Source organism: Pocillopora damicornis, chromosome 3 (genome assembly GCF_964200805.1).
Source record: "Pocillopora damicornis chromosome 3, jaPocDami1.2, whole genome shotgun sequence".
Lineage (NCBI taxonomy): Eukaryota > Metazoa > Cnidaria > Anthozoa > Scleractinia > Pocilloporidae > Pocillopora > Pocillopora damicornis.
The window spans coordinates 4,235,939-4,260,090 of record NC_142672.1 but is presented as its reverse complement, the minus strand read 5'-3'; the positions used below and the strand labels follow the sequence as shown (position 1 = coordinate 4,260,090).

At 36.5% G+C, this 24,152-nt stretch overlaps 2 protein-coding genes across 57 annotated transcripts; one reads left to right on the top strand and one right to left on the bottom strand.

The window, feature by feature from the left end:
• Nucleotides 1-152: 152 nt before the first annotated feature.
• On the bottom strand, nucleotides 153-10,090 carry LOC113679464 (heat shock factor protein). 7 transcript variants are annotated; one of them, XM_089201165.1, is made up of 14 exons: nucleotides 9,868-10,090; nucleotides 9,594-9,746; nucleotides 8,171-8,295; nucleotides 6,925-7,040; nucleotides 6,610-6,685; nucleotides 6,297-6,355; nucleotides 5,860-5,974; nucleotides 4,954-5,014; nucleotides 4,669-4,800; nucleotides 3,623-3,821; nucleotides 2,901-2,954; nucleotides 1,684-1,828; nucleotides 1,313-1,385; nucleotides 153-1,159 (listed from the first exon to the last, which is right to left on the bottom strand). In XM_089201165.1, the coding sequence occupies exons 2-14, from the start codon at nucleotides 9,595-9,597 to the stop codon at nucleotides 984-986; spliced, it is 1,335 nt and encodes a 444-aa protein (XP_089057291.1). In that variant the 5' UTR covers nucleotides 9,598-9,746; nucleotides 9,868-10,090; the 3' UTR covers nucleotides 153-983. The 7 variants fall into 7 exon arrangements, with proteins under 7 accessions (XP_089057291.1, XP_089057290.1, XP_027052222.2 ...); XM_089201164.1 differs by having other exon boundaries at nucleotides 9,594-9,738; XM_027196421.2 differs by having other exon boundaries at nucleotides 9,594-9,702.
• A 1,176-nt stretch (nucleotides 10,091-11,266) lies between these two features.
• Nucleotides 11,267-23,212, top strand: LOC113679499 (origin recognition complex subunit 6). 50 transcript variants are annotated; one of them, XM_089201190.1, is made up of 13 exons: nucleotides 11,351-11,954; nucleotides 12,066-12,240; nucleotides 12,535-12,717; nucleotides 13,878-14,025; nucleotides 15,223-15,378; nucleotides 15,969-16,103; nucleotides 16,626-16,681; nucleotides 17,356-17,595; nucleotides 18,931-19,094; nucleotides 20,331-20,411; nucleotides 20,512-20,630; nucleotides 22,171-22,239; nucleotides 22,928-23,212. In XM_089201190.1, exons 8-13 carry the CDS (start codon nucleotides 17,407-17,409, stop codon nucleotides 23,080-23,082), a joined length of 777 nt encoding a protein of 258 aa, XP_089057316.1. In that variant the 5' UTR covers nucleotides 11,351-11,954; nucleotides 12,066-12,240; nucleotides 12,535-12,717; nucleotides 13,878-14,025; nucleotides 15,223-15,378; nucleotides 15,969-16,103; nucleotides 16,626-16,681; nucleotides 17,356-17,406; the 3' UTR covers nucleotides 23,083-23,212. The 50 variants fall into 50 exon arrangements, with proteins under 50 accessions (XP_089057324.1, XP_089057309.1, XP_089057316.1 ...); XM_089201225.1 differs by having other exon boundaries at nucleotides 11,832-11,977; nucleotides 12,636-12,717; XM_089201188.1 differs by having other exon boundaries at nucleotides 11,837-11,977.
• Nucleotides 23,213-24,152: the final 940 nt, after the last annotated feature.

Sequence of the window (24,152 nt, the reverse complement as noted above, 5' to 3'; positions counted from 1 at the left end):
AAGGGTAGCTTAAATTCATACTGTACTGACAGTTACGCCAGTGCTTCACTGTTCATTAAGAAATTGATAATTTGCAAAAGTACTTTTGGCTCCGGTTACTGGCCGCTGTTCGGCAAATGAGCCCGCGCTCCTAAACGTCACACAAGACCCTGTTTATTTGTTTTGTTTAATTATTTCTATTTAGCTTTAAATTGGGTAGTCTTTACCACTGTCTGACAAATTTAATTATTTAAATCATTTAAAATCCTAACACCTTAGTGTATATTAAAGCTGCTAATTGTTCCCCGCGGAGCTATAAAAAAAGTTTTTCGTACGCTATACGATGTACAATTAAGTTTCGTCGATACAGTTCCTTAGCTTACCATGTTATCTACTTATTACATTCGAATTTGACTTTGTTATATTATGTGACACTCGTTAGTTTCGTATCTCATTAAAAAATATTCACTGCGATACACAATTTACAACGCTTCTCCAAGCGACTTCAAAGAGGATTGTGTTCGCTGTTTGTTCCTCTACTGAGAGTCTGAGATGATATGATCTGACCAATCGGAGTGAAGATACAATCTTCTCAGTTAATCAAGAGTGAAACCCAAAACAATCGTCAAGTGCCCGACGAGCGTTTCCCGCGCTTACCATCGGCCACTATTTTCCCGCACTTGCCATTGACTGCCGTTTTCCTGCGCTTGTGTTTCGGCTGTGCGCCTTTTCCTGCTGCTCATTCCATAAAACACTGTCTCCACTTTACTGTTACATCTAACTGGTTAATATAACTTACATCAGCACGACTAATTCTCTGAACGGTTCCGTGCTCGTAACGGATGACGTTGACTTAGCAATTTTCTTAAAACTTCAAAAACGACAAAATCTCATAACTAAAACGAACTTGAGAGAACTGCCGCACGAAATGAAGCGTATAAAACAATGCTAGGACAAATGTTACAATCCTCATCAAATAAAAATCTAGAACTAATCTGAACAGTTTAACCATTAAAGAAATGCTGAACGTCATGTCCAGGCTGTTGTTGTGCTTGCTGTCCTTGGCCCCAGTCTCTTCGCACGTACTGGTCTTCGTGATCCCTTGGCCTAGGATGTCCACGCTGAGAAGTGCTGCTGGCCCCAGACCCTTGCACACCATACTGCACTAGTTCATGCCCCCCTGAGAAAAGAAACAAGTTTTGTTAGCGCCAAGGTGAACTGAAAATCAAACAAACTAAAGCTTACAGAAGCAAACTTTAAGGCCAAATCCAATTTCCTGTTCCTTCCCAAAACTGGAAAACTATATAACCGATGAAAAAAAAGCGTTTTTTACCTTGAGACGAGCTTTGCCCAACTCCAGGAAGAGGGCTGGCTGCAGCTCGGTCAGCCAAGGCATCCAGTGGATCCTACAAGCAAAAAACGTTAAAAAAGTGAGAAATAGTATACAATAACATTGCGCGAAAATTTTACTGGCCCTGTATTAACCGACTTGGCGAACATCAACATGAATAAAAGCTGATGTTTTCAATTTTTTTCGTCGCCTAGTCACGAAGAGGGAGCCATTTAGTAGTCCCCTAGTCACCCCCACCTCACCCCCTTAAGGATTAGAGCCCATGCCCTTCGGATCTCGTGGCTCGTAGCTCTTGCACTGAGCTTCAGAAAACTTTTTGACTCTTAACTACAATATCGATAGACTTTCAGTACCTGCCCTGGTGCTCCTGGCGCTCCATCGTGGCCAAATACATCATAAAACAAGCTATTATCCAAGATCATGGGGTGATTAGAGAGCTGGTACTGAATGTTTTCAAGCATCTGTGAATTGTAATCCACTTGTTCACCTATAAAATTTCTGCAAACAAAGACATACCATTCGGTTGACAGAAAGCAAATTTTCTGGATCTAAATTTTAAAGGTATCAGAATGTTGTCCCTGCAAGGGTATGCCGTGATGGATGAAGACGGATAAGTAGAATTTTCCACATTGATCAAAGGCTTGTATATATTGAAAAGTCAACTAAATTTGTTTTTGTTCTGTCTACAACGTGACAATTACTAATCCTTGAAGTTCAAAAAATGATCGACAAGCAACTTCACACAATATCAATGTATCATCTATCAACGAAGTCACGAGAAAAGAAAAACTCGTCAGCTAGAGGATGCTATCCTGATAAGACAAAAAATAATCAAACAAGAGCATTGTGGTTTGTTATTTTATGACATCTGCCAACATCCCATGCACTCAATTCAAAGTTTGATTGGTTTTTTTCCCTTATAACTGTTCAGCTCTAAGCAATTGCACTTAAAGTGGTTTAACCCTTTAACTCCCAGATCAAATTTGTAATTCTCCTTACTGTCAACCATACAATTCTTACAATGTTAGTTCAGAGAATTTAGTATTGAATCAACTAATTATTCCCAAATTGATATTTTTCTTTATTGTCATCACTTTTCTGGTTGATATTGTATTGATATTGTAAGGAGAAATTCCGTATTGGTCACCCATAGGAGTTCAAGGGTTATAACCATTTTACAAGGTTTAATCTAGACTATAAAGGATATGGTATACAGGTAAAGCATGAAATTCATAAAAGGCTGAATGCTTTTCATATCTACAGTCTATATTTTTTTGCATTAGATAAAAGTTTCCTCTATAATGCATGAATGTAGTCTTTGAACATGATTATACCTCACTGAACTGATTATCTTCCTGAAAAAGCCCCCCACATTATCTCTTCAGAAAAGAGGTCTCCAGCTTGGATTAATCCTCTTATTTTTCTCTTATCCTCAAAGCCACAATTGGTGTCACTTTAAGTAACAGCGTAATTGAGGAGCTGTCTGCCTTAAATGTCACTTATTGTATCATTTATCATCGTTCTTCATTATAGAAATGATAAATAATTACAACAGTTACGGTGACATTACCTTTCTACAATATCATCCTCACAAGGCCATTTTTCTATATTAACTTGGCTAATGCTAATGGGGAAGAAGTTAAACAGCATTGAGTAAATAGATGATAAAATTGCCGAGATGTGGCTGCTAAAATCAGCAATGTATGACAAAATGTTCATAATACAAGAGTGCTATTTTGTCTCCTAACCATTTTTTGGCAGCAACTTAAAAAAAAAAGAAAAAAAAGAAATTAAACAACCTGACATTAACAAATCCACAAAATCTAATCCCCTAATAAAAGATGGGCAATACTGAGATGTTTGATTTTAGATCACATCCCACCTTAAGTCTTTCCCAAAATCTGAAGTCACTTAAATGGATGCAAAGAATTGACCAAAATACAAATATCTGAAAATGGAAGAAGACTCCAATTTTTGATTGAAGGTAAATTATTTGAATTCACCTCTCACATGAGGAGAAAAAAAATCTATTTAATTTTTGGGAGGAGATTTCGTGAACTCGAAAGGAGAGAAGAAGATCTGTTTAACATCTTGGATATTGACATGTAAACTAATAATCACAGAACCTTTCTCTATCCAAATTAAGATACATGAACATGAAAAGCAACCTTTTGCTAAGCTTGGCAAAAACTTCCTGATCTGCCTAGCCATTGATTCAATTATTTATCATTACGGTATTGAAAACACTGTAATAATAAAAATCTTGTCAGTGGATCTGCAAAATTACACTACCTGTCTGGGCCGATATCTTCCTGAGAAATTCTGCGCATCAAAGGATTATTTTTTATATTGTGATGCTCATCGTACGATTGAGGAGGTTCCATGACATGAGTTGGGTGCACAACAGTTGTCTGATTCTGCTCCTCAGGAAAAGTGACCACGCCTGTTGAAAAGCATGGCTGTACCACTGAGGCTTGTGGATATGTTGGTGCTAAAAGGAAAAATGAAACCAATATGACTCATGAACTTTCAAACTACAAACAAAAATTGAATAAAAAAAATGCTCTAAACTTAGCCTTATTAACTACATGACAAGTGCGTGAATGGGAGCAATTTCCTGTTAAATCACTAGTAATGATCAATAATCAATCAGACTATGAATAAAATTGTTCATTTTGAATCAAACAATGCTCTAAATTTAGCCTTGTTAATGACATGACAAATACATACACAGGAGTGATTTCCTGATAAATCACCAGTAATTATCAATGAAGGAACATGACAAGTACATAAACAGGAGTGATTTCCTGATAAATCATTAGTAATGATCAATGAAGAAGGACAGCCAATTTCTAACGCTGAAAACTCTAACATTTAGTTTCAAAAGTGCGTTATTTGTGAAACCAAAACCAAAGTAAAAACAACACCAAATTAAACAAAGCCAGAGCTTATGCTAAACACAAGTAAACCAAATTGCATGTGACCAAGTTGTTGATGGAATAAGAGCTACATTTGATCAATTGAGAGAGTGCCTTAGTTTTAGACCATAGAGGACATGTAAAGTAGAGTAAACCAATGAAATCATGGATGCGTTTTAGAAATGATTGGAAATTGCCTAATTAGGTGCATTTTAGAAATGATTGGAAATTGCCTAATTAGGTGCATCAAATTAAGTGTGATTCTGGTCTCCTTCCTAAACTTTTCTCCCAAGCACTACCCTCTTCAAATTTCCCAAACATTTAACCAAAGAAAACAAACTCCAAAGCAATTTGCTGACTTTGAGGAGGGCTTCTTTGTGTATGTTCTTCACACTAGAGGGATATATTTTTTTTAATTACCTGATGATGACACAGGACTTGACACAATAGGCTGTGAGGATGGTACAGATTCCTCTGGAAATCTGATAACTGGTCTGGCATGTGAAATGTTGTCCTCATCTGGTAAAGCAGTAATCAATGGCCCACTAGTGGCTTGAAAAGGTTGGAAAAAAGACAATGGATTAGAGATGAAAGTAAATAATAACAATGCTGGTTTAAAAAACATTTTTAATATTACCAAAACAAGTTACTGAGCTTGTTTTTTTGTTAAAAACAAAATTTATCAATAGTGAATTTTAAACTTACCAGGAATGCTTGAAGAAGATGTGTTTGAGATATCAGATATTGTGAGTGTCTGTGTGCTTGGCTGAAAGAAAAAAAAACCAAATGATAATAATCAATTTAATAACTTCAAGTCAAGATAACTTTCTGTCACTTTTTTCTTTATGTGATGATCTTAACAAAAGATTCTTAGCCCTTTAACTCCCATGAGTGACCAAGACAGAATTTATCCTTACAATACCAGTACAATATTGACCAGAGAAGGGATGAGAATAAAGAAAAATATTAATTAGGGGATAATTAGTTGATTCAATACCAAATTCTTCAAACTAACATCACAAGAACTACATAGCAAACTGTAAGGAGAATTACTGACGAGATCTTGGGAGTTAAAGGGTTTAGCAGGATTTTCAATCATGGCTAGGTATTCACTTGACCTACTGCTTGTAAATAGCTGACAACCTCTTTAGAGGCTTTAAATGAACTTTATCAGAATAATTACAATATTAAACACCCAAATTTGTTTTAATATTGTAAGGTTATATGAAGTATGATAAATATCAACAGAAACAATGCTAAAAAAACTGATCTGTGAGAATGAAGAATTTCAAACTTTTTGGGCAAAACATCCCACTGGACTCCTTAAGCATTATCAAACCTTCCACATTTAAAATAAATAGTACCTGCCTACTTACCTGAGACCCCTGTAAATTTTTTTGATGATTAAGTAAAAGAATTTGTTCCTGTTACAAGACACTTTTCAAATAAGCTATAGTTCTCAACTGCCCCCTTAAAAATATTGTCTTCTGTTACAAATATATATATATACTACATACTCCTGGACACACAGGAATCCATGGAATCAGAAAGATTGATGAACTGGTACTCTGAAAACTTCAAAAAAGATTGCCCTCTCTTTCAAAAACTCACCCTCTGAGCAGAATAACTTGGTGGTGGCTGGCCACTGCTGGGACCTGATGTGTCTCTGTACTCATATCTCCCTCTCTTTGATGACTGCTCTTCTGTGCTGTCTTGCAACATCAGTCTGCAAGCAGCAGGTGAAAGATTGATGTTATTAAATTGCAAGAACGTCTGCCAAAAAAAATTGCTTTCCCCAAAAGAATTAAAATCTTAAACCTTTCTATTCCTAAGTGTTTAGTTCTACAGCTTATCTATTGTGAAGTTGGGTGTTCACATTATATACTAGCTTCACAAGTAAGAGTGGATCTCAAAAGTATCTATAATGTGTGACAATACTTGAAAATGACTGACGCAAAGCACAGCTTTCCACCCATAATTCAACCTTAGTGGAAAAAGAGGAAATGCAAATTAACTGAAACAGCAAAGGAACTGAAAAAATTACTTGCCTTTTGCGGTTTGTCAGCTTGTCATTTTGATACATTAGTCGCATCAGATACTGGAACAACTGCAATATAAATTCCTAGATATCAAACATCACAATGGCTTATAAACAGAAGAGGTAATAAACTAAAATAAACTGTTAAAATTTTAATAAATTGAAAACTTCAATTTCCACATCACTTTCCCTCAAAGGCCAGGGCACATACTCATTGTCCTTACAGATGAAGTGTTTGGTAACATGATCAACATGAAGGACTTGACGTCTCTAACTCCCTCCTTTAAACAATTCTTGGTTAATTTTTCAGTTTCTCTCCTCACCTTGTTTACAATCTGTTGTTGCCTTTGATGTTTTTGTCGCAAGTCTACCAGCTCATTCCACAACGTGACATTTTCTCTATATACAGGAGAAAGAAACATTTGTATCATCGCTTTATTACCTCTACCATGGTACTTGTTTGTCACACAACTTAGAGAAGATAGATTCCTTATCTCTAAAGCAGCCACACTTGTAATCATTTTGATAGGCACCTTGGTGTAAAAAGTTAACAGCAGTAACATATTCCAGAGAATTATTAGTACTGTGTTGATAATCAACTCCTGTTGCCACAAGAAAAATGTTGATTTGATAGTCACCTCTTGATCTGATCAAGTTTCATTGTCATTTCATCTTGTCTTCCTTTCATGTCTTGAACATCATTTAGCACTTTAGACACATCCTCAGTCCTCATTTTCTTTTCCTCAGGTGTTGCCTACAGAATAAAAAGACCAAACTTACCAGGTAGTTATCTTCTAACAGGGCTTCTAACTGGGTGAGGGTAACATGGAGAAATTATCTTTGTAGGTATTGACATTTATTATTATTTAGTAGGGAGATGTTGAGAACTAATTTCACAAGAATTTTACATTGATCCTAACTGCAAAAGAAGGAAAAAAAAAATTTAACAGGGCAAGAAATTGTGCCTAATACCGGCATCAATGTGACTAAATTTTTCACTTTGGCAACCAAATCCTGAAAATTAGTTGCCAAATTGGCGACTAGAATGCTTCATCATAACCTTACCTAGAGATATAGTGAATTAAAAAGATTTGCAAAGATAAATCCGCGGCAAACTTCCCTGTTAAGTTTGTTTCCAAACCGCAGCACATACATCTTGATTGATAACTAGACGACATCTTGGATTTAGGTGAGCTTGGATGTTACATATCATCCATCCTAGTGTCCACTTTGTAGCATGTTAAAGATCTTTTCCCTAACTTAATTTCTAGAACAATGACAGTGTTAAAAAAAAAAAAAAAAGGTTTTGTTTGTCTTTGAAAATGGCACCCAACTTTTTTGAATTGGCCACCACTTTGAAGAATTTAGAAGCCAAGTGGCTATCAGAAAAAAAAAATTACTTTCACGCCCTGTTTAAGGGGATATTTCTTTAACTTTGCCTCACTATAATTCCTTATAACAAAGAAGCCATGTTTTCCCTCGTCATTTCACTACAATTTACAAAAAGAAAAACTACATTTTGAGATTTAATCCAAAATAAAACCTGTCTGTTTGCTCCAGAATGAAAGCAAATTCAAAAAATATTCAACCAATCTAAGATCTAGAGACCTATTTTGGAAAAGTCACATCCACTGACCAGGAAATAGTAAATGTGTTTAGGACCCTCAAAAAAAGAATCATTTTAGATTTTCTTAAATGCTTGCAACTCGATTAAATGTTGTGACTGGCTCTATCATTTAATCAAACCCTTAGGCAACAAGTCAGTTTAGAATCCTCCACAAATATCAGTCAAGTACCTTGAATGTGCTCTCTAGGGTTTATGCAAATCGAGTTTTAAAAAAATACCACTGAGAAAACAAACCACTTCTTCAAGTTTGTACAAACCTTTCTTTTGACATTTTCAAGTAATTCAGGATGATATTTGTTGAAATTTCCATTGAAAAATTCCCATTCATCCTTCTCAGATCGCAGACCCCCTTGTTCAGCTCCAATAACTTTACGGAATCCATCTAAACAAAAAAGTAAAACAAAAATAACTATTAATCATATAGTAAGGTGTGGCTATTTTCAATACGCAATGTACCATGTACTGCAGCCATGTCAATGTCACGCAAACTCCATTAAGTTTATCTACTTGAAGTAAATAATCCACCTTGCTTTCAAATAATGATTTGGCTGAATATGCACTTGGCAACTATCAATCTAGTTTGACCTCTTATACTTGAGTAAAATCTGATTTCCTCATAAAAGCAAGGATGGGTGACGAACTGGAACACTTATAATGAGTGTCAAAATTTGTTCCGATTGACTTTACAACAGCCTTGTACCCCATGGGTAGTTTCATTCTTGCTAAGAATAACAATCAACTATATGCCCTTAGAGGGGACAGGAGGTGGGCTCTGTGCATGTGCTGATTTAAGTTTTAAGAATTCAGATCATTATAAATTACTAAAGACAGTCATGCGAAAATGTTTGCAGTCTGGTAACTGCAAAAAATTTTTTACAGCATAGTCTACATATACATTTAGGTTTCACTCCCAGTTATAAAATGCAACACATTGTAAGTACAATCATGGAGAAAATGAATGGATTTTGGACCAAAGAAATTTCTTTGGTTCTGCTTTTGTTCGAAGAAAAGAAAAGAAAAGAAAAAACGTTCTTATATGCAGACTGAACAGAAAAAAACATATCACATATTCTTTGGAAAAAATCTTTGCATCCACAAATAGCTATCTGAAACGATTTTGAAAAAAAGCTGTTTTGATGGATCTATATTGTATATCAATTTAACTTAGGGTAAACATTGTACATTCACATGATCAAATCGACGTCCTCTACCATACAAATATTACGCATTGTTGTTCCCTGTAAACATTCTACTTTTGCAGCTTTGATTTACATAAGCAAAAGCGGAAATATTTTAGAAAGTACAAACATGTAGGCACAGTAATCTACCAAACTCTGTTAGAAGCTATCAATCAAATAAACCGGAAAGCTTAACTTCGTGAAGCTAAGCATAACTCTGCGTCTTCGCCCACGCCATAATAAAAACGGGGAAAATGATAGGAGTAAAAATTTACACATTACACACATTCTTTTGAATACAGGTAATAACTCATATTCTATTCCAAGGAAATCTAAAAGCTCGCTGCATGTTTTCAACAAGATTCTTAATAGGAATTAACGTAGTAACTCGAAATAGATTGCAAGGTAAGGGCGCCGAAACTGTCAAACACTGAATACCGAAACTTCCAAGAAAGGAAAATCGTCAAAACCCGTTGAATTATTTTTAACAGATAGTACTTACACATATTCAGCTGGCGGACGAAGCTCGCAAAGTTGTTGTGTTTAAAATACTTAGGAAGTATCTCGCGTGCAAACGTGGCTTGATCGTGCACCAGAAATCCGCTCCCATTCTACAGGGAAAAAAAAGTCGAAAGGTCGAAATCGTCCTTTCGAGCTTCAATTATTGAAGAAAAAGGATTTAATGTACTCATTTCAAAAACATCGGGTAGATATCTGTAGTAAATAAGCCAAGTAATTTGTCGCGAAGCAAATGTAGTAAAGGAAAGATTATTCACCTTGTTCCACGAAATGTGCTCCTCATATTGTGGATCTTCAACCAACTTCCACAATTTCACCAAAAAAGCCGGGACATTAGATGGAATACCACTCGAATCTCCGTCTCCAGTCTTCATCGGCATTTCTTTTCAAAAATCACACCAGACAATAAAGCTTTCTCGCAGGTATACGTGCTGAAAAACAAGCGTATCTTATCAGGCAGTTTGCTGATCAGCCATATTCGTCAATCCCCTGCGCGCAGGCTTTATATCCTCTGAGACGTCCTATAACGCCGGGGTCTGGGACGGATCGCAGAGAGCATCTTTGACCTCGGGGAAGTAAACAATTTTTTCACGACTTCGTGGTGCACGTGAATCGTTAATTGATGTTCTATATTTAGTAATTCAAATCTACTTGTCTAAATCGGCCAAGAGGTGTTTTTAAAACTACAGTGCTTGAGTCGTCAGGTGGTGACCTAGGCGGGTGCCTTGGTTGACGTCACTGGGGCTGGTTGCCATGATAACGGAGGGGCAAATAATCAAAAGGTCTGGTTCGAGAACGTTCTACACGGTCCTCGGCCCACGTTTCTCCGTCACTGAGGGTTCCAGAGAATGTATCTGAATCTACATATTTAGCATAAATTTGCAAAGAATTTGCTGGTGTTTAAAAGATTCGAAGTCATAGAAATATCTTGATTTTCCAGAAGCTTGAGGGAAAAAATGCTATTCCAGAAGGTGCAAGAACAAAAATGTCCCTTCCTTGCTGCTACCGTTTTTCTCTGGTCTGAGTCGTGCACAATTCTTCTTTTCAATTCTGTCACCAGAGAAATTCCTTGTGATCATGTCAATGTATTGAATATTGTCACTTAAGTGGAAGGAAGCTTAGCAAATAAATTAAAATAATCCTCGCTCTTGTTAAAAGTTACTAGCGTTCGCATTCTCAACGAATAAAAAGAAAAAACCCAATAAATCGGGTATAACTCCGGTAAGTTTATTCTGGAAAGTGTTTTCTTCTACGATAAAAATCAAGCATCAATATAGAAAGGGGTTTTATCACGGTATTATGTAAATTTTCACTATTCTTTCCGGAAGTGAAATAAACACGGCGATATAATGGCTTACTTAGTGAGTCACGCAAGCCGAAAGTTCCAGAACATTCACTGCCCATCGTAACGCGTGTTGTTCTTATCAGAACGTTCTAGAACGTATTCTGTCGGTCGAATTCTTCCGAAAAATACGTCATGCAGCTGACGAGGAACAGCGTGAAAGGGTTAATTGGTAAGCAGTGTTATTGTTGAAAGAAAAACATCTCTTACAATGGAAAAATATTTACAAAGTGTTTCGACTCAAACGATATGAATTTGTACTGAAAGTAAAGTGATTTTCAACACAATAAAAAAAGTATTTCGTCATATTTGTCGATGTGTATGTGTTAATACTCTCTGGAAATTAAAAAAAGCGAAATGGGAAATCGTTGATAGAATACTGAGAGTAGAAAACTGACAGTTTGTAACGGATTCTGTTTGCGTAGAAACGCCTCTCTACCAGGGAAGTCAGGCGATTTGACTTGCTCGATCGAGGAAAACAAAAGTTAGGCAGATATAGCCGAAATCTAGACTTTTACTGCAACATTTTGTTGAAAAACTTCAATTTAAAGCGTTTTCCTTCTTAAATCAAATTGCTACAAGTGAAAAATTCATGAATGACAACTACGTTGCGCTCTAATGCATGTCTAGGTAAACATCTTTCACGCAAAATTTCCAAACCTTTTTGTTGTAAAACCTGTTATTTTATTAGTCATAGTATAATTTTAAGAGGCTTTAAAAATAACTCAGTGCGATAGGGTTAAAAATTATTTTAGTGAAACTGTACCTGTTGCGAGAAGTTTCTGTGCTAACCTATGTTTAGGGAAGGCACGTATGTTTGGATACAAATACGTCACAATGTCACTATCCTGATATTTTTAAAACTCTTCGAGATTTTGCGAACTATTTCTGATTTTGCATAGTATTAGTAGGAACTCCGAGCCGGCATTCGGCAGAATGTACACGCGGAGAGACTGATTTGCAAGAATTTGCAATGCGCGAGTCGCCCGGAGAACGTGAGAGGTAGGAATCTCAAAGGCCATACGGTATGTGGACCTACGTGTACATGATCTTGAAATCGAACCCTGGGATAAGGGGAATTTTTTGACTCATATTAGCACGATTTGTCATCAGAGGTGTGGTATCACGTAGACGATGTTATTTTAAGGAGGGAGATGTATGAAAACGTGGTTTATTAGCGACTTCAAAACAAACTTCTCCAGTGATATTTGCATCAGTAACGCTGATCTGCAACAAGCAAACATGACTACCCATGGGTTACAGGAAGGAGGGGGAAATAGTTTTTCAGGTATCGGTTAAAACTTTGTTAACAATTAAATTTACTTAAAAATTGATCGAAATCGTTTTTGACGAGGTCAAAATTCAAATCTTTATAGATTAGCAAAATAATAATTAGACGCTTGTAAATTGCAGTACTACTGTTGGTCAGCTAAACCATTTTAATCTACTGTATCATGACTGGATGGTTATGTTCTCTTTGGAAAAATAAAAATTATTCTTGCTGAATTGAAATTACGAAAGTCTTTTCAGCGAGGAGCGTAAAATCAGTCATTTTTCTCACCATTATTCCACGGGACTACAGGAAAGCCTTGAATTGTGGGGTCACTTACACAGGAACATTAGCCCAAGTTAACAAGAAAATGATTTTAACATCTGTCGAAGTTTAGCTCTCTGGTGACACAGGTCTCTTACTGGCTTCAACTCCACAAGAACTGAAGGAAGGGTGAAATCAATGCTTCTGGTAAACTCCTTTCAGGAACTTGAGGTGAGATTTTTTATTCGAGAGAGTTTGACGGCTCTTACTGAACGAACGTACAAAATACTTGTATAAATTTGATAGAATCTTGACTTCAGAAAGTTTGACACCAAACCACAGCCTCTAAGCTAACTTGAAATGAGGAATACATACCTGTTTCATTGTAAAGTGAGAACTACCCGGCAAAATTTTGTTTTAAAATTCGTGTATTTTAACTATGTGGTCTTAACAGTGAACAGCCTGCACCCCTCTGGTTGTTTCGTTAGAGTCGACCAGATCGTTGTTCATATTTAAAAGGGTTATCCTGGTTTTAAAATACTGGGTAAGTTTGATTTTGAGGAGCGATAATTTGCTCTGAATAATTCATGCATGCACAAAGAGTAAGGTGCATCAAAGGATCTTTCATTTACCTTTCTCCTTAAGCTAAAAATTAAGCTTCGACTTCAAGTTATTTTTTCAATTAAGACTGTCGAGTAAAAAAAATGACGGTTGTGTGAGTTAATTTTTTTTAATCCGCTTTGGAATACTCTTTATTATGGGTTTCTTCGTAGCTCAAATCTAAGGTGTGTCGCGAACTATATTTAGATAGGTTTGAGTGTTTATGAAGCTCTTGCTAGATATAATTTTACGTTTATCAGATTTTGAATTGTCGTAGTTGTCGCACAATGTAATTGCGCGACAGATTCTGGAAAAAATTTCTCTTTTTCTCATATATGTCTTTGTTTGCTTGTGCGAGAGTCACCGTTATCGTCTCAGTGAGCAAGTTGTGCTCTCTTCGATGAGATCTTTAAACTGTCTATGCTGTTAGCGAGTGAGCACATACGTTTGCCGGCAAAAATTACTGTAAGTCCGATTGAGATCCGAAAGTGCAACAGCTGCTTTTAATTTTGTGAAAGAATGTCCTGAACTGAACGATTTTAAATGAGACATTAGGAAATCTCTTTAGCAAGATCGGAATTACACTGAACACGTTGCACGAAGCGAGCAAAATAAAGTCAACTGTATTCTGCAAGTTTAGCAGAACGTTTTCAAATTTTCTTTGTCGATTTTGCTTTGATGGAGCATTCGATTGTTGTATCCGGAGTTTTTTTGTTACCTATGTGGCTGTGTGTGCATAAGTGTCTCATTTATTCAGATAACTGATCAGCCTTGAACTGTCTCTCTCCTAGTAATGACCACTCAAGCACTTAAAAGCGTTCGCTACGAGCTGCCTCAAAGCATGCACGATGAGATGTTGGTAACAGATCAGTCTTAAGAGGGACCGGGCTACGAATGGTCAAAATTCAGCGAGGCCTTATGCACTGGGAAGAACGACAGGTTTGTGAGACTGCGGTATGTTTGGATGCTTTACACGATTTTGCTCTGGTATATGAGTTCCGTGCGGCTAGTATATGTAGGCAATTCTTTCTCCTGTCGATCGGAATTTTTAGTATACTTTTCTAACCGGAAAATTTTCTGCGTTAACGCTCCCAAGTCGCATAAATGATACTTACCCAGCGAGTAAAGTGACTTCTGTCCCCTCGACCGTACTAGAACAATCTTTGTCTTGTTCAGCCTACACGTTGACTGCGGCAGCCGGCCATACACGCTGTAACAACAATATGACGCAGACGCAGTAATGCTCCCGGGGCTAATTGGTGCTATTCATTTGTAAAATGAAGGGGTTTTTTAATCCACCTTATCAAACATTTGATATCACGTAGGGTATTTTCAAGGTGATGAATAAATTGCTTGCAATGAAAAAATAAAATTGTAGGCAAATAGTAAAGTTAGCCTTTACAGCTTTGGTAAAACATTAAAACTTGAGGTCTCTACGCTAATACAAACAGAACACGAGGGACACTTCAAAATTCGTCGAGTTAAATAAGAAGACTGATTTTAAAGAACAACACCATACAATAATTAGCGTGAGCCCTGATAACTGCATAAAAGATTCACGGTCTAGTTTGCATCATTTTCCCGTGAGTTACTAAACTATTTCCTTTTGTGATAATTGCAAACAATCAGGATTTCTGAAGCTGCCGCCTAAAAATTCAAACTGAACCTTCAGACAAACCTGCTTTTACGATGTACTCACTATTTAACAAAAAGCTCATTTCCCAAATCTATTTTATATAAATCTATGTGGACCACTCATGCAGTTCAAGGGAAGATTTTTTGGGATCTTAAACTCAAGGAAAACGGGTTTTACGCAGCAGAATTGTGGAATGAAGCAAATGACCTTAGCGAGGTTATAAATATCGTAAGATTGACTGATTGATTGTTTGATTGTCAATAAAACGGATCAGTTCCGGGTAAAAAAGGCAATAAATATATTTGAAAATTAACTTTGGATAAGCTGAGTAAACGTCTTTGAAACTCACTTCTAAGAGCACTATTTTCAAACAATTCGGCTCAGAATCCATCACGGGTGTATAAAATTTCATTATAACACTAAAACGGTAGAAAAGCAATGCCACGCGAAGATACCATTTGAATTCTTAACAGCTTTTGCTGAAATATTTTCCATAATAGTTTTTCGTACAGCATTTGGGAAGTTACTGTAGCTCAAACAAGAGAGCACGAAGAAAGAACTCGAAATCTTCCGAAGAACATTTTACGAAGGCCTCAACCTACCCTCTTGTGATGAGTCACAACACAAATACAAACTTCCAAAGTCGCTATGAAGAAGTTAGTAGTGAGAAATTTTATCAAAGTTTTTACACAGGAGTTTCAATAAAAGCCAGGTAAGGCGGTCTACCACCGCCTGTAAGACCTATTACCGCCATCTGTTTACTACTCGGTTTACGAGAAGGCTCCGGTGTTTGCATTTCGCCTTAAGGCCCCTTTCTGGGCACAGCTCCCCCGCTACACTATCGGCAACCGCTAACAGAAAAAGTTATTGAAACCCCTGTTTTACTATAAAACAGTCAGTAGAAAGAAGGTTAGATTCTCAGAAAAAAAAAATGCCCTGTAAATATAGCTGCTGAAGAATATTTTTCACATACGTCAAATTATTCATCAACTCAAATAATTTGAGTATAGCTTAGGTTATCACAATTTTTTGACGGTACATGCACGCTGCTTGATTGTTAGAGATAAAGGAACCTTAGCCAAGGTATGAAGCTTAGAGATGAGTAGATAAAACAATGATGATGATAGAGAAACGTCATACAATATATGTGAAGGACTCACGGGTGATATCGTGCTTCTGCAGAGAAAGACTTGTTATAAGACATGTTTCATATCTGTTTTCTTTTTTCGATTTCATTCCGCTTTAGCATGAAAACTGACATCTAGAAGAAACTTGGTTGTAGAACATACCTGAGAATGATAATCTTTGTCACTGTTTGTTAATTGAAGTTTCATGTGAAATAAGCTGGTGACGAGTTCCTGGAAGAGGGAGTCTTGAGGAGGTGAGAAAATCTTTATTCTAGTTGGCTTTTAAATCGTTACTTAACACTCAGATGAAAATCATTTCTTAAGATTGTGTTTTATTGTTTGCATTGCACCAGTTTTAGTGCATGCTTACTTTTTCAGCAACTTCTTTAAGTTTGTATTCCATCCATTGCTGTGTAACACATCAGTTTTGTCATACAACTTAGCACAAGAAGCTTTACATTATTATTCAGGGTAGGCGACTGAGTAAAAAATGGGTTTAAATTTGTTCTGTGGAAAAAAAAACTGAAATTCTTTTACTTTTAGTGCAATGAAGTTTATAAATAATTTCACTGCAACTGCAAATCAGTTCTTGGCTGTTGCTCTCTTGAAAAAGTTAGTGATAAAATGAAAGCAACAACTGGGGAATCTCTGGTCAACTTGTCATGATAATTTCCTTAAAAAAAAACACCCTTCTATACTATGCCAGTGGTGCAAATCTTCCTTTTTCCTGCTAACACTGACTTAAAAAATTTTAATTTCTTCTTACGATGATCCAGGAGTGCAGACAGGACTTTTCAAAGGGGAGGGGGGTCCACACTGTGTCAAACAGAGGGTAATTATCTGTTTTCGCCATCTGAATAATACTGTTTGCTCAAACAAGGCTCACAAAGGAGGGGGGGGGGGGGGTCACGGGCACCTCCCCTGCGACGCCCTTGAGGTCTGATACGTAATTCTCCTTTTGAGCTGTTATGTATTGCAGTGTGAATCAGTTAAAAGAGTTAGAATTATATCTAGTAAACAGCTTTTTAATGAAAAGTTGTCTATTCTCATCACTTTCTTAGAAGATATTGTATTGAAATTACGAGGAGAAGCTACATCTCAATCACGTAAGGGGTTCAAGGTTTAACGAAAGCCTATCTCCCCCCCCCCCCCAGGTCTCACCTATTCAGTTTTGAGTTCTGTTCGTCTCATCAGATATAGTAAGATCTACTGCTGAGTTAAAACAAAACATGAAGGAAGGAGTTAACAGCTACTTTTAAGTGCTCCACTTACACTGAAATATAAGGTGGCTCTTAGCTCGCATCTGTTTAATTTGTCGATTAGTGATTATAGAGCGTTTCTCTTACGTCAACACTGATCAAGAATTATATTAATAGTTTAACTTACTCGGTTAAGCGTGACTGCTAAAGGCTATACCCAAGTCATAAACTCTACAAAGTTAAAGAAGAAAAATTCCTTGGTTGTGGAGAGGAAACTAAGTACTAGCGTTTTTTCACTCGAGGTTAAACTGAGCGCCAATGTTATTTTTGCCGCGAAAATTTCCATTGGGAAAACAAAATGGAGAATGAAACGCAACGATCTTTGTCTAAGAGACTCGGAATAACAACTTTAGATGTCTTGAAGAAAGCAGCTGAGCTGGAGCGATTGATGAATGTTCGTGGTTGCTCTATGAATTTAACAAGTGTTTCTAAATCTGTAATCTGTCTCGAGATCGCAGCGAATAATTCACAAGTTCCGATGAATAGGGTACTGTAGACATTACATTTTTTCTTATTCATCTGCCACGAAAAACACATGACAGTCACTTGCAACGAAGTGCAACTCATTTTTTTTCCCCTTCTATCAGTTTATGTACGGCTGTATTGATACGTAGTTTATCTCATTGTCTTGTCTCATAATTTTTGTGGAAAGCCTCTTCCATAAATTTTTGTCGATCTACAAAACTGTTAATTATACAACATAAAACTTTGAACTGGTCAAAGATGATGTTTGACTGTGTTCAAATCCGATTCTCCTGTCCGGCTGAGGGGGGGTTAGCTGGGGAAAAAAGAGATGAGTTGTTTGTACTGTTTGTGGTAAAACCTGATAAGGGAATGTAAAGGACATGTGTACTCTGAGAGGGCGATACAGAAAAATGTGACTGTTTACTCTCAATGTATTTTGGAAACGTATACCTGCTATTAACTGATACACATCTGAGTAAGATTTCTGCATAGCACCATACTATTCTATAACAAAGCCATAGTCCCAAAGGTAATCTGTTGTCTTTGCCATCATTTTATTGATCCAAGAACTGTAGGCACAATGAGGTATGAAGCTGTGCATAAATCTTACTCTAGACATGAATTATCAAAACTGAGGTCTGAGTTATCTGCCGAAGCCAAAGGAAAAGGCAGATAACAGACACAAGGGTTGATTTTTCATATGATTTTTCATCATGGGAAAAAAAATTCAGTGATTATTTCATTTTACATCTTTAATCATGCAAAATATTACACTCCTCTCTAACAAGGGCCTAGAATTTAGGCAGACTTTGAACTTGGAATGATAAATGCAATATCTACAACAGATGTTGGGTTATCATGTCAACTTCACATGCAGTTGCATATCAATTAAATGCTCTCATGACCAATCAGATTTTTCATGGTAAATCATATGTACTATAATTCAGCTTGTCATGGCCATTATTACAGGACAGGAGTATGTGTGCTATGATTGGATATTTAAGCAAGCTGTATTTCACTGTACTTCCCTCCTAATTCAAAGGTCTGGTTGCATTGATACAACTGTATCTTCCCCCTTTATTAGAACCTAGAAATATGATAAATATCTAACTAGCTTCATTTTTCCAGTCCATATTGTATGTAATGGAACCTTGTTTTTCTTCTATGATCTGAGGCCTGTATGCTTTTCTCTTGGGTTGTATATGTATATGCCAGCGGAAAAACTTAGTTCATAACAAACAGTATGGACCTTGAACCAATGTTTAGTGACAGGTATGTAGGTAGATAATGTGAAAATCTCAACAATTTTTCAGTATCAGCTAAGTGCACTGTCTCACCCTTTTTATTTTTGTTATAGAATGTTGCAATTCAGCTTTCTGGAATGACTAAGAATGCTTATATCCATGCCTTTAAAACAATTGAGTGTCTGTTGGGAAAACAAAAGGAGTTTACTATTAAAGATCTTGCTGTACAATTTGGTTGTATGGAGGCTTCAGACCTGGCACAGCAAATACACCAAAGGTGCATTATAATACCTAGCCCTTTACATCCCATCATCAGTTTGTATACTCTCCATACTGTTTTTTCTACATTTCTTATGGTACTTTCAAGTATTATTTCTTTTACAATCGAGAGCCTCTTGAATCTATGATCATTTCTGTTATTCTCATGACCTGAATGTTATTTTCCCCTATTTTACCCTTGATATTGCAAATTGACACCTGTGAGAGGAAAATGTCTGTCTTTTGGGGACAAGGTTGTAAAAGGTTCAGATCTCTTTAGCGAGGTCATAATGTTTTATACAAAATGTTAAGTTAAGGTTATATTTTATTATAAATTCTTCTTTTCTTTGGAGACAAGAAATTGGATTGTATCGCTAATCTGATGTCACCTCCTTGTCACCCTCAAAATTTTGCTGGCCTCTTGAAGTTTAAAATGACATAAATCCTGTATTGTTAGCATTCAAGTTTACCTAAGAAATATTGATTTGCTCATTAACCCCTTTAACCCCCATGGGCAGAATTTCTCCTTACAATATCAATACAATATTAGCAGACAAGTGTTGAGAATAGAGAAAAATATCAATAAGGGTATTATTAGTTGATCTTATACCTAATTCTTAGGACCAATGTCATAAGAATTGTATAGCAGACAGTAAGGAGAATTACTAAATGAATGAAATCTTGGAAATTTAAGGATAAAAAAGGGTAGGAAGGTAATGGAAACTAAAGAGAGAGAGGGAGTGAGGGGAGACAGATAGAGAAGTGAGGGGATGGGTAGTTGGGAGATACAGTTTAGAGGGGAGAAAAAGGGAGATGATGGATAGCAGATGAAGAAATAGTAGAGAGGAGATGGGTGGGTGGGAGATACAGTTTAGGGGGAAGGGAAGGGAAGGGAGATGATGGATAGGGGATAACGAAAAAGAACAGAATTAGGAAAAGGGAGCTTAGGGTGAAAAGGTGAGAGTGAAACAAATACAGGGTTCCCAGCTTTTCCAAACCATTTTTGATTGTTATGGTTTACATGAATTCTCTCATATACTTTCTTTACCTAACTGTACAATTTTTTCATGATTCTTTCATAATATCTGGGGTAGTTCATTGTCAGCTCAGTTTATTTTGTAACGTTTCTTTGCTACCCTTGTGTTCCATTACCTCCCAAGCTTCTATTGTAATTGCAATTATTGTTTTTGTATATAAAAGGCCAAGGTGGAATTGAACCTGCAATTCTCTTATACCTAGTCTTACATTATCTTAGGTATAAACAGGAGTTTGTAAAAGAAGTAGAAGATATGAGTCACCCAATATTTAATGCAACTGCACTTTATACAGCTTGCAGGTATGTTTTGAAAAAGTTTGTTTTTGTGGTTTTTTTTTTGTCAACTAAATATGTAATTCAAACTATAACTCTAATGACTCTTGCTTTATATTTTTTTAAGGTATAAGAAAATCAAAATAGACAAGACAAAGTTACTGAGTGTTCTGGGAACCTGCAAAAGGTCAACATTTGACAGTTTGTTCAAGAAGATGGAGAAAATACCAGACATGCTTGAAGCCAGTGAGTAGCAGTACAGTTTATAATCAAGTGACAATAGAGTGACATGCACATAAGTGAGTAGACTAATTCTCACTCACACATGCTGGTCTAAATCACCCATGCACAAATAAATTGAGAGCCTGCTTAACTGAGACTGGTAATTGAAGAATTTGCTAACAAGTGAAGGTAATTCTTTAACTTCCATGAGTGACCAAGACAGAATTTTTTCCCCACAAAATCAATACATGGTCAAGTGGAAAAGTGATGAAAATAAAGAAAAACATCAATAAGGAGATGGTTAGTTGTCAACACTATATTCTCCAAACTAATAAATTCTCCAAACAAATAAATTTGTCAACTTTTTTCATTTGACAACCATTTTTCTTACTCTCCACATTTGGAGTTTTTTACCCATTACACCCTAACATTAGTATGCATATTCTTCACATTGTACTGAAAACATTTCTAAGGGTGGAAACAAGGAGAATCTGTTTAATAATCAAGAGCTTTTTGTTGTTGATGATCATTTCTCATGACAATAATGTGTGATTCAGGGGTGAAATTGTACAGAGTGATTAGATGCTCATCAGTCTCAGTGGGCAGAGGGTTGATTTGCCTATCCTGTTGTTATCTAATCTAGGAGAGGGGTGCAACTGATTCCTCTACTTGATTTTTACACTAAGAAGGGTTTAATTTTGTTTTTCTGAAGTGCCTGCCACATCTTTTCTACTATTCACCTCCCCCTCCAACCCATTGTAGCTTCCCCCCTCACCTCAAAGGTTGGATCTATTACTTGGAAAGTTATTTCTTTTAACTTCTAGTCCATGGCTCAAAGCATTGTTTTTGAAGCTGCAGATCTGCACTAAAGTGGCTTGGTTTTGTAAAGGTGTAGACCATTTATATTACATAATTTCTTAGTAGCACATGGACCTTCTGTCTTTCCAGGTTCTTTCACCTTCCACCCCAGTAGGGAACCAGCTTCTTATTTCTCACATAAGTACCACTGCTGAACCAAACTTTAGGCTTGTAACAGTTAAAGAAATAATAAAAAACTAAAAAAGCTCTTGTTCTTAGCTAAACTATCATATTCAGTGCCATAGGAAATGTATAGAGACCAGTATAGAGAATTTTCATGCTGGTGTTGCAGTGTGTAGGGTGAAAGATCTTGGCATAGTTGTAAAGTTCTTTGAGGATCATCAAAGATTAATGCAAGATAGCCTTTGCAGTTTTTGATGAGAGTATTAAAAAATTATTACAGATCTATTTTTATTTAAAATGATGGCTTCCTCTAAGAAGAAATATGAAAATCTGTCTTCTGGTTCCTGCTATGACTGTTTGGATGTTGTCCTACGGAGATTATCGCTCACTTCCCTAGAAATTATTTATCTAATGGGCAAATCATTTTTAAGATTTGTAAGAAATTGCAAAACAGATATAGAATTTCGTAAGGGACTTTGTAAACAATAGGGGTGTACAACCTGTGACCCTGTAAGTGAATAAAAAAGGGAATAGACTGAAATTTTTTGTATTTATCTCATATAATTTTTTGCTCTTGATCTAGCTGAGAGTAAGAGGAAGACTTCCAAAAGAGGGTATGGACTTCTGGACAGAGTGAATGAAATAGTTGAAGGTTAGTGTAATCTCTAAGTTCATGATCATAATCCAAAGATTCAAATGTGTGATATGTATACATCTGAAATTATCATTTATGTCCTTATAAAGCTTCAAAGCACCAAAAGAAAAACATAGGGCAAAAAGAGATGTTGTATATATGGTTTTACTGCTTAGTATTTCTTTACTCTTATAAAAATTTATAATAAACTAGTGAATTAAAAAAGTAAAAGATAATGAAGTAGATATGGGGTGGGGCTAAAGCAGAGTGGAGAGCAAATTACGCACGTAAAATTGCAGTGAAAAATAAATAATACAATAGTTTATTTGAGTACTACTAATTTGCGAATCGAGCACAAATATCCTGCGATATTTACACGGTTATTCGGATTGTTTGTTATTTTGTTCTGTAAAAGACCTGTTTGACAGGTTGGCAATGCCTGCGTGAGTTGTTTCAAAGGAGGAAAAAAAAGAAATCCCTATAAAACAAGGCAGTTGGATAGTAAATAACTTTTGAGACACTTTTGGTGCGTGGCATTGCTGAGTATTATTACTAATTATTACTCTTTGTTTGTGTTCTGACTCGCCCTCCGGGCGGGTCAAAATACTGCACAGCTCGTAAAAATACTCGGCGATAATGCACCAAACTGGGGTCTAATAACCTAAGTGTATTTTGTTTCGTCCATATGGGACGTTCTTTTCCGTAGATCAATGTCGCTCATCCAAAATATCAAAGGAGGACGATGGAGATACTGACTCTGATGATAAAGAGTATGAAGAGTGGAAAAGACGAATACTTGAATCTGCAGCCAAGGCCATGCAGTCCCGAGACAAGAAAAATACAGACAAGGATAATTCTTAGTCAGGAGCCCATTCAGTAATGGGCTTCCTGCTCTTAGTGTTGTGTATTTTGCTGACCGTGGTGTCCTAACAGAATGTATAAAGTATAATAGCATTATGTGATCATTAAAATTTATCGATTATCTGCGAAAGAATCCTTAAGAGTTGAAAAACATGCCTCCTGTGTTTCTCCTTCCTCAAACGAAGGCCTCGGCCGATGTGCAATCATTCGTATCCACGTGCCTTTTTACGTATTGATTCGTGTAAATTCTATGCTGTACAATTTTCAAATGACTGTCTTTGTTAGCTTAAACTTTTTTGCTGGTCGTGAGAAATTGATCGACGGGCTATAATAGTTTCCAGTCCACAGACGTCCTTAGATAACACAGTTTACAGGTTTGAGTAAGAAAAAAGTTAGTCCGAGTTATTTTCATGCATTCTTTGTTACAAATATAAATTGGATGCAAGTCACTTTGGGGGAATAAAAAGTTAACTTATTCTCGCCTTTTGACCTAAAAAGTTGTCAAAAGCGCTTCACTCTGACTGCCACTGGCAGTCATGACCAAAAGGAAACGAGAAATAGGCTGTTCTAGGCAAAATTGGAGGCTTACGTATTTAACTAATTAGATTTTTTCACGAGTGTAAAGTGTGTAGTTGGTTTAGGCAAATTATACGATAATACAATCGATGGTCAGAGTGAAATAGGTTCCTGAAAACGCGCGCGAAGTAAAGTCTTGGGTCAATTCGAGATTTGGCTTTTTGCTTCCCCGTTAGGGGTTCTTCACTGACTTGTCAAAGGGTAAGCACTTTGTGGATTCCCTTAAGAAAAACTAACCGGAGCCAGGTTTACCAAACCAAACTTCAAATCGCAGTTTATGTAGAATGTCGAAAGTCCGTATAAACAGCATCTGAGTTTTGTCTGCGATTGTTAGCAGACTCGAAAACTCTTGCTTCCAGACAAACCAACAGAAAAGACAACAAAAAGAAAAATACCAAAACAAAACGAACAAAAAACACAAAACAACACAACCAAATCGTGTTCATTAAGGGGATGTTATCGTCTGCTAGACTTCGTTCACTTAAAGTAATGAA

Excerpts from the sequence above, each read along its gene's own strand:
- LOC113679464 (XM_027196421.2), bottom strand. The coding sequence starts at position 9,990 with ATGCCGATGAAGACTGGAGACGGAGATTCGAGTGGTATTCCATCTAAT. Across the intron at positions 7,041-8,170 it reads TTGAAAATGTCAAAAGAAAG|GCAACACCTGAGGAAAAGAA; the intron begins GTTTGTACAAAC and ends TTTATTCTGTAG. Across the intron at positions 1,160-1,312 it reads TGGGCAAAGCTCGTCTCAAG|GGGGGCATGAACTAGTGCAG; the intron begins GTAAAAAACGCT and ends TTCTTTTCTCAG.
- LOC113679499 (XM_089201198.1), top strand. The coding sequence starts at position 17,407 with ATGGAGAATGAAACGCAACGATCTTTGTCTAAGAGACTCGGAATAACA. Across the intron at positions 17,596-18,930 it reads CACAAGTTCCGATGAATAGG|AATGTTGCAATTCAGCTTTC; the intron begins GTACTGTAGACA and ends TTTTTGTTATAG. Across the intron at positions 20,412-20,511 it reads GCACTTTATACAGCTTGCAG|GTATAAGAAAATCAAAATAG; the intron begins GTATGTTTTGAA and ends TATTTTTTTAAG.